The sequence below is a fragment of the Anguilla anguilla genome, chromosome 1 (genome assembly GCF_013347855.1).
Source record: "Anguilla anguilla isolate fAngAng1 chromosome 1, fAngAng1.pri, whole genome shotgun sequence".
Lineage (NCBI taxonomy): Eukaryota > Metazoa > Chordata > Actinopteri > Anguilliformes > Anguillidae > Anguilla > Anguilla anguilla.
Window position 1 is genome coordinate 84356203 of NC_049201.1, and position 12843 is coordinate 84369045.

At 41.4% G+C, this 12843-nt stretch overlaps 1 protein-coding gene across 2 annotated transcripts; it reads right to left on the reverse strand.

The window, feature by feature from the left end:
- Positions 1–5914: 5914 nt before the first annotated feature.
- Positions 5915–12621, reverse strand: tyrobp (transmembrane immune signaling adaptor TYROBP). Of its 2 annotated transcripts, XM_035380274.1 has the most exons (5): positions 12288–12616; positions 8317–8337; positions 7071–7214; positions 6492–6553; positions 5915–6149 (listed from the first exon to the last, which is right to left on the reverse strand). In XM_035380274.1, the coding sequence occupies exons 1-5, from the start codon at positions 12331–12333 to the stop codon at positions 6093–6095; spliced, it is 330 nt and encodes a 109-aa protein (XP_035236165.1). In that variant the 5' UTR covers positions 12334–12616; the 3' UTR covers positions 5915–6092. The 2 variants fall into 2 exon arrangements, with proteins under 2 accessions (XP_035236165.1, XP_035236172.1); XM_035380281.1 differs by lacking the exon at positions 8317–8337 and having other exon boundaries at positions 12288–12621.
- Between the last annotated feature and the right edge of the window lie 222 nt (positions 12622–12843).

Consider the following 12843-nt stretch of genomic DNA (forward strand, 5'->3'; position numbering starts at 1 on the left):
TCTTGGAACAGCGCATCTCGCTCCACGCCTGCCTGTGCCAACCTCCTGCTCTAGCCCTCTGGGCTTGATTGCTATGCCTGAATGTGAATAATGAATTAATCAAGAAATAAATAAATATGGAAATAAATAGTGCTGTGAAAAAGTAGTTGCCCTTCCTGATGTCCTCTTTTATTGCACATTTGTCACATTGAATGATTTCAGATCTTTTGACAAACTGTAATATTAGACAAAGGGAAACTAAATTATTTATGATTATTTACAAAAAGTAATTATTTCACTCTTTATGAAATGCATTCTGGCTAACATTCCAGATAAAATGAAACATTCTATTCAAAGTTGAATTGTTAATATATCCTCTCTACTTAATGTTATAATCAACACACAGTTGGCAGCAGCGTACGGCAAATGCATCAGTGTACTGCATTCATATGCATTACTGTAGCCTTAGTTAGCTTAAGTAGCTATAGTTGCCGATTGAAAAATATACAATGAAAACATAGTCAAATTTGGGCCCTTCCTGATGATCACTGTCTGACTTTTGTGAAAAGTGAAAGATACAGTTAGAAAATCACAATGCGTGTGACCTGAGTTCCGTGTGACTAATAACCAAATGCAGACTATAACCTAGTAATATTGTATGCTAACTTCTGTAATATCCATACACAATTACAATAATGTACACAGATTTGTCATCAATATCTTAAAGCATACTAGAACTAGTTTATCTTTGAGATCTAAGTCATTTATTTGAAGCTACAGTGTTGTAATATTATTTTTTCAGAAATATAGCATAAATACAATAAATACACTGTAAATACAAAATATGATAAACAAACTAGGGTTAATTTCATTCGAAAATATATTCCATAATCAATGCAGTTACACAAAACTGGCACAAGATGTCAGTATTAGAAGAGAAAAATGAACCGCATACTTATATTGTACATGGCCGGTATTTGTGCATATCCATACAAGTGATGTTAATTCATTGTAACCTTCTGTATTCAGCCTGGCCATTGACACGTTTATTTAATATGACTATGATATGTATATTCTCTCACACATTTGGGTTTCATACCTTAAAACAGAATGAGACAATTCTATCTTTAACCCTAACAGCAATTTCTTCAAAGTAGTGCATAGCAACATTATGTTATGCTTCAAAAGTACCATAATGATAAAATATGATCACAATACATTTACCAAAATGTTGTCTTAGATATGTTGGCATTGGCAGTTATATTTAGATATATTCTGATATATATTTTATGCATATTTGTTTTAACCAATAAATTGCGTCTAAAATTGATAAAGCCAACACGTCTGCTAGGTATCGGTAAGTTATGTGTATAAAACGCACAAAATATGCTGTGTCTGCTATAGGCCATCGTGACACAACCCCATGTCTCCCACTCAAATGCTACATAAATAGCACAAAACACACTACATGACATGTTATTACACCATCACTGTGAGAAAGAAGCCGTTTCAGTGTAAAACAGCGCAGCGTCTCTATGGACTCCATGGAAACAGCACTGCAGTTCATCTTACATCATATAGTGCAGGTGTGCTCAGCCAGATTACTCAGCAACGTTGCTATTGAAAGTCAAGGTTTTTAATATGTGATGTACAGGTATTAAACATTCACTTTAGCATGCTGATTGTTTATGCAGATGTACCCTGCGCTCGAAACGTACAGTACAACAGCGAACGGCTTCCGACAATTCCCAGTGAAGTTTCTAGGTACACTTGAGTTGTCAATCTGCATGTCATCGTGTTGGTGAAGAATGCAATACAAGTCTTCAGTTGTAAAAGCATGAGGCCTCAACTTTATCTGCCCAAATTCATGAATGGACTGCAGACTGACCAGTAATGAGGTAAAAAAATGTGTGGTAACATACCTTTGGAAGAACATTCATATGGCCCTGGAAAAAGAAAGAAGAAAAAAAGATTTTTAAAACATAATCATTTTCAATATAATAAAAGTGCAGATGAAGTTTGAGTCGGTACAAGCTCAGAAAACATTTTGAACAGTTGAGTGAATGACCAACACTCGAGCTTGCCTACCTTTTTTATTGATGCACATTCTATGACAAGCCCACCATTTTATATCCACAGATTTATTTAACCTTAGAGATATATCTCGATATCAAAGCAGTGCAAGTAATCTTTCTGACAGTTAAATGCACTGACGAAAAAGAGATTTTTACTTACCAGCTAATACTGCCAATAGAATAAATATCCATATACTGTTTGCCATTTTCTATGAATAAATGAGAGGAAGAAGAGTGTGAATGCTTGTCATTGGTTAGGATATCAGAACCTTGCAAGATGTCAAATGTATCTGTCCAGAATAAGTGTGGTTTCAGGATTACTATGGTTGCTTGATATCAGGTATATTGATGAACAAATGTTTGCTTGATCTTTATTTGACATTCAGTGTACAACTCTACCATTGAGTGTACAACTCCATACGTATTTTATCAACTACTGTAGATTTTTCTTTGGTGTGTGCTTTAAATGCATAGCAGGTTCACAATACAGGGTTTGCATGATTAGTACTTGATTCAAGTAATCCAGGTAAAATGAGTCCAAGAGCTCAATTTCCAAGTGCAAGTGCATATTGTAATGAAATACTGTCATTTCATCTCCAATATTGTGCAATGTCCAAAGCTGACAAGTAAGAAAAAAAAAAAAAAGTATGCCAGTGAAGGTAATGCTTTAATTTGATAAAGTAAAACTTGCCTTAAAAGAAAAGAAACACTATTAAAAATCACCAGAGAGAAACAAGATTTATTAAGTAGATTCTGTAAATATTTGTAAACATTTACACAAATGCATCTCTTCTGGCCCCATGTCCCTGAAGTCATCGTGACCACCACTCACCTGGCCTTCCCTGCTTTACACTCTTGTTCCTCACCTGGGCAAAATATTCTTTAAATATTCCAACCCCAAGCTATGTATTGTCCCCTCCTTCTTTCCCCTAACTCCCCCCCCTCTTCCTCATCTGGAAAAATGTCACCCGTCTCTATGAATGATGTCTCCTGTCTCTATGCCTGCTAATCACAGTGCACCATGAACACATCCTATTTTGGAATAGCTCCGTCTGACATCTGATCGAACTCAAACGCAGCATTTAGTTTTCTGTCCCTCCGCTCAGAACTCCACCCTCCACCAAACCTAGTTGCATTTAAAGGGGTACCGTCATATTTCACCTTTTGCATTAAGTAGACCGTGCGTGGCAACAGAGTTGGCGCAACGGCATGTTGTTTGCATGATTACTGCCTGTGCTCATTTTAAGCAGGTGCAAGAATGCAGGTGTAGCTGTTCACAACATTTCACGTAAATAACAGCACGTCAGGAATGTGCGCTACTCCGCGCTAACTCAGTCTAATGCAGAGGTGGGCTACACAGGCATGACATTTTAACTACATTCCTGGCAGCGGAAGGCTGTTACTGTGCCCCTATATTAAATATTTTACTGTGACCTAATCTAAGAGTGAATCCCCCTTTGCTGAACTAGTGCCTGCTCCAGCTGGATTTGCAATCCACCATAGGCCTCAGTGCAGGTATACAGTCTATCTTCCCGTCCATTATCTGTTCTCTTCTCAATTTCTTTTGTTCTTCCATGTGATGAAGGTATATGTTTACCACGTCTACATTTTTATGCTTCATTTCATACTTCCAAACCTCTTAGACATTTTGAGAGAGCATACTGCACTTCCCTTGGCAAATATTTCCATTTCGGTTCAGAAAAGACAAATGATGTAGCTTCGTACAACCAAATTTTGCCCACAGACGAAAAGCCGAACTAGCCGCTAGCTTTTTTCACATTTTCATAATGATCCGCTTTATGAGATTGCTAAATGAGCTATATGTAAAGAAATGCCCTAATAGGACATGGTTTCATGGTTTAGAAAAATTACTTAAAATTTGTAAATACAATGTTGAAAGATGTTTTTGACGTAAACCGACTGGTTTAATGGCAGTAACTCTACCTCACGGCTGAAGAATTGTGCTAATTAGCAAATCCAGGTGATTGGAACAAAGTCCTGGAGAAGACTTTTCCTTCCTGAACCTGGACTGTTCAGTTCCAGTCTCAGAAGGATATGTTCTTCTATTTCATTTTTTCCCCTTTTTTTCTGTTGGATGAGGAAGCTGGGAATGCAGATATGAAATTTTTTAAAAATGGTGAATCTAAAAGGAGGCAGGGTTTGTGGCTTTTGTGTTTAGCTGTAGCCAAAACAAATCAGTACAGCATACCATGAATGATTCACCTATTCTTCGCCCAAAACCAAAATTCAAGCCATAGCCGTGCATTAGAGAGAAGTGTATTTCCACCAGCACATAGGATTTTTATGGCGTGAGGAGCGCAAGAATTATGATCAATCCCAGGTGCGTTTTGTTTCTGACATGATAACCAGTGTGCTACGGGATTCATCAGTCATGGCTGTCCTCACAGATGTACTCACGTGTAGAGAGGACGACTCTGAAAAGCCCAACGCGGTGGTATCTGCCTCTGAATGAAGGACAGTTGGAGACGCACTTTTTGCGATCAGAGACAAATCTTGCAACCATGACTTTGTTTAGAATTTTTAGAAGACGCACTTATACAACTTTTTGCATTCACACCTTATCCAATTGATTTACACTGAAGCAATGCAGCTTTGGTACCTTGCACAAGGGTACGCTGGCAGTGTCCTAGTGGGGAATCAAACTACTTGTGCATGTGAGGTCTGCATACTTTCGAACAGCTGTTGCCTGTAGAGCATTGGGGCACATCCTGCATTGTCCCACCTCTAGAGTATCACGTTCTGGAGGACTCTGTGTATGTCTTTGCTTCCAAGCCCACTGATGTCACTTACCAGTTTGGTGCCAAATCTCAGGTCATTGATCTCAGCGCTGGTCAGTGGAAAGCGCTTCCAATGGGTAAGAATACACCATTAGTCATCTCTTCCACACAGCCCATTCAAGTCCTCTACTGCTGCACTGGTGGCAAATTTAGTGATGGCTCTGTATGTGACCCCTTTATCATGAGTATTGTACCCAGTGACAAGTTCTGCCAGGCCATGATCCTAAGAAGATATGGAATGCTTCAGCAGTAACAGTGCCCTTATCGTTGCCAAGACCAAGGACATTAAAGAAGAGCAATTTGATGACAGCCGGTCCATGGGACAGAATACTCTTGGGCTCATTACACCTATGCGTGTCTCAAGGAAGGAGTGGGCCCTTAGTGCATACCCCCCCCCCGGTTCATGAAAATCAGACCATTTCACAAAGGAATAGGAACCAAGGCAAAAATCTCAGGATCTCAGGTTTACACTTGCCCCCAAACATGTCAAGGAAAAATGGTTTCATAAACATATTTTATTATATTTATTACATCAAGATTAGTTGATGCAATCAGATGAAGAGACAATAAATAAACAACATGTAATAAGTTTATATAAATCTATACAGCTATTAAACTTAATTTAAAGAAGTTATTGCTATCTTTTATAATGAAACATATAAGCATATATAAAAATGTGAATTAAAGTACAAAGATTGTAATGAGTACTTTGCAAGATAATAAAATAAGTATATTACATTTCCTGTGATAATTAATTTGAATTTCTCTCTTATTAAATTTCCTATTAAATTTATTAGGTTTTATGCAATGACAGTGAACAGTAATCACTAAGTTTAATTTTTATATATTTAACCCTTTAAGGTGAAAATCACAAATATGTACTGAACATTCTAATGCTGATGTAACGATCACTACTGACAATTGAAAGCAATTGCATTCTAGAACATCGACTTAGAATTCAGAAGAAGAAAAAAAACATTCTAAAGGACCTACTCTTCCGGGGGTTAAATCAGACCTCACTGGAGCTTATGAAACATCTGGTCTGAGAACATACCTTATAGGCTCATAGGTTCACCACGGCACACATATTACAATACTTTGCGAAGGCTGCACGTGCCCAGTGTTGGCAGACAGTGTCAGACAGCTGGAGTGTGCGTGCATCACATGCAGCCATGCCAGGTGAAGGAGGGGCCAATCAGGGGAGCTTCAGGGTCCTGTGACTGTCAGTCTGAAGGGTGCCTCATTTTTGGAACTGTCTCAGGTCGTTGTAGACATCCTCCTGCACCCCCTGAAGCTCCTATTAGGCACAACCACACGCACGCGCACACACACACACGCACGACCACACACACACACACATACAAAATACACATGTACATACACACATAAAACACACGTACATAAACACAAACAAACACAACACAAAACACACACAGATGTGCACACATATACACACACAAAACAAACATGCAAACAAACACAAAACACACACACATGTCAAAAGGAGGGCTTTTTAACTCTGAGTGCCTGTAGCCAAAATGCATGATTCCCCCCCCCCCCCCCCCCCCCCCCAGGCAAACACATGCTGGAAGTTAACCGTTAAATCTGTGATGTGAGGTCATCAGGGAGGTGACTATACCTGATAGGGAGACTCTGTTTCTGGCTTCTTTCTCATAGACACTGTCTGCGTTTTCCCTTTAACTGGCAAAGACGGGCGTTGGGAGACAAGAGAGGAAGGAGGAGTGGTCATGTAAATGCTTGCTGATTCAGGCGTTGCTCATCATTCGCTTTAAAAACCGGTTCATCTTCGCGACAGACACGGCTGTGCAGGCTCATGCAAAAATCACCTCGCGGAAGCAAATCACATTGAAAAGACACGCTTGTTCTATGCATGCATTTTCTCTCCCATGAATCATTATAAATGTTTTTTTCTTGACGAAAGGTTCAAATATCTGAATGAGTCCACACCGGGCTAGTTTCACACACACACACACACACACACTGGCAGGTAATGGGTTCAGAAATGAGGACGGCTGGGCTTACTTGGAACACATTGGGCAAGATCACAAGGAGCAGAGAACAGGGAGCCCAAGGGCTTAAAATTATGGAGGAAAAAAAAACAATGTGTGTGTGTGTATGCGCAGGCGCCCGCGTGTGTGCATGTGTCTGTGTGCGTGCGCGTGTGTGCGCGCGCGCACGTGTGTGTTGTGTTACTCACTTTCCAGGGCTTCCAGACGATTCCTCTTCCTCAGACGGGACACAAAGAAAAACACAGAGAGTGCAATGAGGAGGGTTAGGACAATGTCAGCCACGATGATGCCCACCACAGTGCCTATTTCCAGGTGTATGCAAGATCGGCAGTCTGCAAAAAGAAAATGTGGAAAGAGAGGGAACCGGGCATAAATAAAACATTACAAACCCCACTCTAATGTGTAATGCACACAAACTAACTAACATCCTATTCTTACTGCCTCGTTCCAAGAAAGCACCAGGAGTCCGAGACACAAGCATAGAGCTTTCATCAGGTAAACTCTCCGCTATTTCTGCCCTCACGTTGGGTAGGAGGCCATCTTGCTCATCCATTCGATTCATTTTTTTTTATTAAAGTATTTTGGCTTACAATAGGAGTGGGACGATCATGGCATGATCTTAAGAAAACCCAGAGGAAATCCACCAATCTCAGAGTATATTGTTAGTAGGGCCAATGTCAATTGTGATAGGTTGATGTTTTCTGGCTACCAGTTTTGGAGCCCTCTATGTATACAGCCAGTTGAATCCACGAATCACTGTTGCTATTGTTCTATTGGTGGTCACAAATGTACTCTGTGGTTGGAGGAGCTCTTATAGGTTTTCTACCAGCAAAGTGACATCACAGTTTTCTTATCTCTATGGCAGTATCTTTTATAAATGAATAAAGCTTAGAAAGAAAAGCTATCTAGAGATATAAATTCACATTTTTATGATGTCTGACTGCATTGAATTAGCAATGAAATGTGCTGTGTGTAAACGTAACAGATTCCCTCTTGACCCTTTAAGGTCTAAGATCACAAACACGTGATTAGAATGTTCTTAACTGAACATTCTAACGTTGATGTAACAATCACAACTGGTGATTGAAAGCAATGGAGTTCTAGAACACTGACTGCTGAATTAAAAAAAAAAAAAAACATTGAGAAAAACCTGCTTTTCAAAGGGGTGTGGCTGGAGTGAGAGAGACCCTTACACGGTATAAGCAGACTTCGATGGTTTTTATTAATCTGAATACATCTTATTTTCTTCTCAATGATTAAATGGCCAGAAGTGCATTCATAGCAAGCTGCCTTTGACTCCTGGATCACCATGTAAATAGCCCTGTTTGAGGGCAAAGATCCTCACAAGTGATTGGACCGATTTCCTTGAGTATTTTCCATGTGGCATGCAAGTTGCACGATCTTTGTAACATTTTTAGAAAAATGCGTACGCACCCTGTTGCCCCACCACAGGACCTGAAAAAAAATTAAGATTTGAAATAAATATGAAGAAAGCAAGACGGTAAATTTGACTGTAATCAGGCAGAACACCTCTAGCAAACTCTCTCACAAACAATAGGAGGCAGTGGAAATAAACTGGCTATGTCTCATTATTTTACCTTTACTTTACTGGCGCAAGCTGAGGCCGACCCGATGTTCATAAATGAAAATGAAACTTAAAATAAACCTCCTTAACAGTGACATTTGCTCGCGGTATGGCTTGGTGGGGACCGGATGAATGGCAGACCACAAAGCAGCATTTGCTCTGGTCTGGTTCCTGAGGAAACACATGACTTTGGCCATTAAAAGTTTTACCTGTAAATGCTTGTCCAGCGCATTTCCTGTCATTCCTATATACAGGACTGTGCAAAAGCCACTTGTAAAAAAAAGATGCTTTCAAAAATAATGAAATGAAAGGTTATAAATATCGAAAAAATAATATAAAGAGCAGTAAATAGTTAAAAACTAAATAAAATCAATGTTTGGTGTGACCACCCTTCCCCTTTAAAACTACATCAATTCTATTAGGTACACTGTCTGGTAGTATTATAAGAAAATCGGCTGTTAGGTTGTTCCAAACATTTTGAAGAACTTGCCACATTTCTTCTGCAGATTTTGGCTGTTTCGCTTGCTTCTGGCTCTCCAGGTAATCCCACAGACCCTTGATCAAGTTTTTATCTGAAACGTAGTCTATTACTTAAAATATAACTTTATTTAACAAAATACAAAAATGTATCTGTAAAATTTCATTTTTTGGAAAATTGATGTTTTTAAATCTCAAATTTGCTCTTTTCTACTGACACACTAATGAATAAGAACAAAAAATACTAAATCTAAGACCAAATATATACTATATATTATATTTAAAAATCTAGGATGCCTAAGACTTTTGCACAGTACTGTATACTGTGTGTATATATATATATATAGTAGAAATGGGTAATTTGTTTATTTTCGCATATATTGAGAGTCTTGATTTTAGCGTATGTAAGTGTAGTGGGTGCAGCTCGGCCACTTCGCCAGCAGCCACGGCGAGCGGCAGTGAAGCGAGAGAAGGGGCCTTCTAGCGGGTTACCATGACGACCCTCTCTGACACCATCACCCTCGGGCTCAAAATGCCCTCAGCTAAGGGGCGATTACGCCCTTCAGTTTGACTGGTAAGACCTTCACCTCCGGGAGCCTTCGGGTCAGCGAGGGGCCAGAGTTCCAACCTCACCGCAGGCGAGAGCTTCATAAGGAACAAACCAACGCGACGTGCCAACGCGACGACCATGAAATAATCCAGCACACACACACACACTCTCTCTCACACGTACACACACACGCACACATGCCCACTCACACACATACTCACACACACTCTCTCACACACACACACACACACACACATACTCACACACACACACACACATACACACACTCATTTACATTACATTACATTCATTTGGCAGACGCTTTTATCCAAAGCGACGTACAAAAAAGTGCATTTCGTGGTCGTAGACAACTGCTGAACACGGGTTCAGTAAGGTACAATTACTTATTTTGTACCGCTATTTCTAGCCGAGTAAATCAGCATGTTTTCCATGAGGACACTTGACTGTGCGTCCTCTGCTTCAGCAGATACGAATATAGATCTGACGCATAGTTCCTTCCAACGGCACTCCCTACGCAGTGTTCTTCCTGTCTCCGGTGTGCAGTGCTATCGGAAAATGGCCGGTGTGGGTACAGGGTGTTGCATTAACCCAGCGCTACAGTAAGACACCTGATTCTGCTCATCACTGAAGACTGTGATTATCAATAGATCAATCAAGCAATCAATCAAATTTTATTTGTGTAGCGTACTTCACAGCAGTCGTCACAATACGCTTCACAGGCAACCCTGGCCTAAACCCCCCACAGGAGCAAGCCTAAGGCAACAGTGGCAAGGAAAAACTCCCTGTGGCAGATGGGAAGAAACCTCGGAAGGAACCAGGCTCAAGGGGGGAAACCCATCCTCCTCTGGTCGGCTCAGGGTGTAGTTCATTATTTGAATCCGGTGGGGTAGTGTTGGGCTGAGACAATAACCTGCACCCACACGGATCTTTTTCGGGTGAGACTGAACACCCCTGATATGCGCTCACCTAGGACATGAGTTTTGCCTGGGTCAGTCAGTCAGACAGAGGCAAGCATCCCCGCCCATTGGTGGGTCACAGAAATGGCACATTTTAGAGAAGTCTGGAATTTTAGACTAAGATCGTTCACACAGACCAACAGCCAAGACAGCCGGGCACCTGTGAAAACAGGGGGAGGGGACCAAGGTTTTGGGGTGTTGGGGTTTGGCCTGGCCAGGTATCTGTGGAAACGGGGAGGAGAAAGGTTTTGGGGTGGCGGGGTTTGGTCCAGGCAAGGCATCTGTGGAAATGGGGAGTGGGGACCAAAGTTTTGGGATGGGGAGGTTTGGTTCTTGTCAGCTGGGGGCCCACGCACATGTTGGGCCCCATGTTGGGCCCCTGCCAATGCACGTGTTTATCACTGGGTGTTCCATGGGGAAGTCATTCACACGAGAATCTAAATCATTCACTTCCTCTTTTACAGGGATTCAGTTGTTTTTTTGGGGGGTTTTTTAATCTACTGAAAGCCACACGTGTCAAAAGGAGACGGATCACTTCTCTTCTTGTGCTAACAGCCTGGCCAGGTACTTATACAACTTATACTTCATTTTTTTTTTTAAATGTAAACAAAATATATTACTCACCTAGAATATGTGGAAAAGAAGTAGACTTTAGACTTTATTGTCCCCAAGGGGAAATTCCTTTCCACAGCACTGTGCCCATCAGACAACAGTACATACAAACAGCACACAGTAACAACATACAATGACAGACAGCAGTACACACTTAGGCCTGATCAGCGAGGCCTATTGTGCAAAGCGGCTATGGCTGTGGAGATCAGGCTTTTCCCAACGCGAGCCCTTCTGCACCTCAGTGCTCTGTACCTGCACCCGGAGGGCTGTAGGGTAAGGTGGTGATTGAGTGGGTATGTGATGTCCTGTTCTGTTGAGCTTGCAATGTGTGCAATGGCCTTTTTGTTTAGCTCTGCGTGTTTGGGTGTGGGGAGAAATATATTACAAGTATATTAGAAATATAAAAAAAATGCCTGGAAGGTACACAAGAAATTGTCACTTTTCATGACGCAAATGGGTTTGGAAAATATATAGAAAATTCATAAAAACTGTGTGATAGTCGCATGTTATTTTATTTTCCTTTAAGAAATATAACAATTCGTATATCGGAGTTTTAGTATAGTTGTAAGTGGTCAGTTACGGGTTTGTTTTGTCCTTTTTAACACTTTAAATTTGAGCCATCATGAAATCAGCAGTGCTAATGTACAATTAACTGTTTTTGAGACTGTCAGTGTTAAAAGGAACTCGAGCCCCAATGTTCCACTGCTTTACATTATTCACAAATACTGGTGGGTAACTCGGAGGATGGCAACAAAAAATTTTGTGTGGTATGGGCTGAACGTGTGTTGGTCAATTTCAACAGTTCAATGCATCACAAAAAAATATATATTGCAGTCAATATGGTGTATAGGTCTTGGCCATATGTTTTGACAGTTGGATTACAACAAAACACAGCTGCACTCATGTGTTGGTATTGAAATGGGCCCGGAAGAGGTTAAATTAAAAACGCACTGATTTACATTTATAAAAGTATTCGTCTCACTGCACAACTGAACACGCACACAGTATGTAATTTGAGTTGAAATGTCACACATGCAGATGGAACATGTTTATGAAACGTTTGCACAACCAGAGCGCTGCGTGAACACATAGCACACATACACGTAAACATGCTCGCACACACACACACATGCATGCGCGCACACACACACACACACACACACCCCATCTCATGCTTGCTCATATGGCTTGGTGGTGCACTCACCGAACAGCCCTGCAAAAGGAGTTGCGATGCACAGAGACCTGGTCATCCTTCTGCCAGCGTGAGCTGCGAGGCGAGAGGGAGGGAGGGAGGCGGAAGGCTCTTCTCCACTCTGGGGGAGACGCGACGAGGCGGGTCTTGGTTTTCAGACCTCTTCCTGCGGGGGAGTGCGGAGGAGAACTGGAGCTTCTTCGCCGGGTCCTTAGCTGCTCCCGTCTCAGGTAGAGTCACCGGTCCGGTCAGCTGTGCGCTGCTGGGATGTCTGCCAGGGTACAGAGTAATCTGGCAGAGGAAGTGTGCCTGTGTGTTTCTGTTTCCTCATTGTGTTGTCACACTGACCCACCCACACACACACACCCCCCCGCACACACACACACACACGCACGCTCGCTCTCTCTCTCTCTCTCTCTCGCTCTCTAAAAAAAAGACACTCAAATGGGCACTCTGCGGCTTGCTTTTCACGAGTCAGAGCCACCTCGCTCAGTAATAAGTGCACTTCCTTCCCTGGTATAGGTGATGTATGGACGACACCACAGAAGCATACATTTTTAAAAGAATA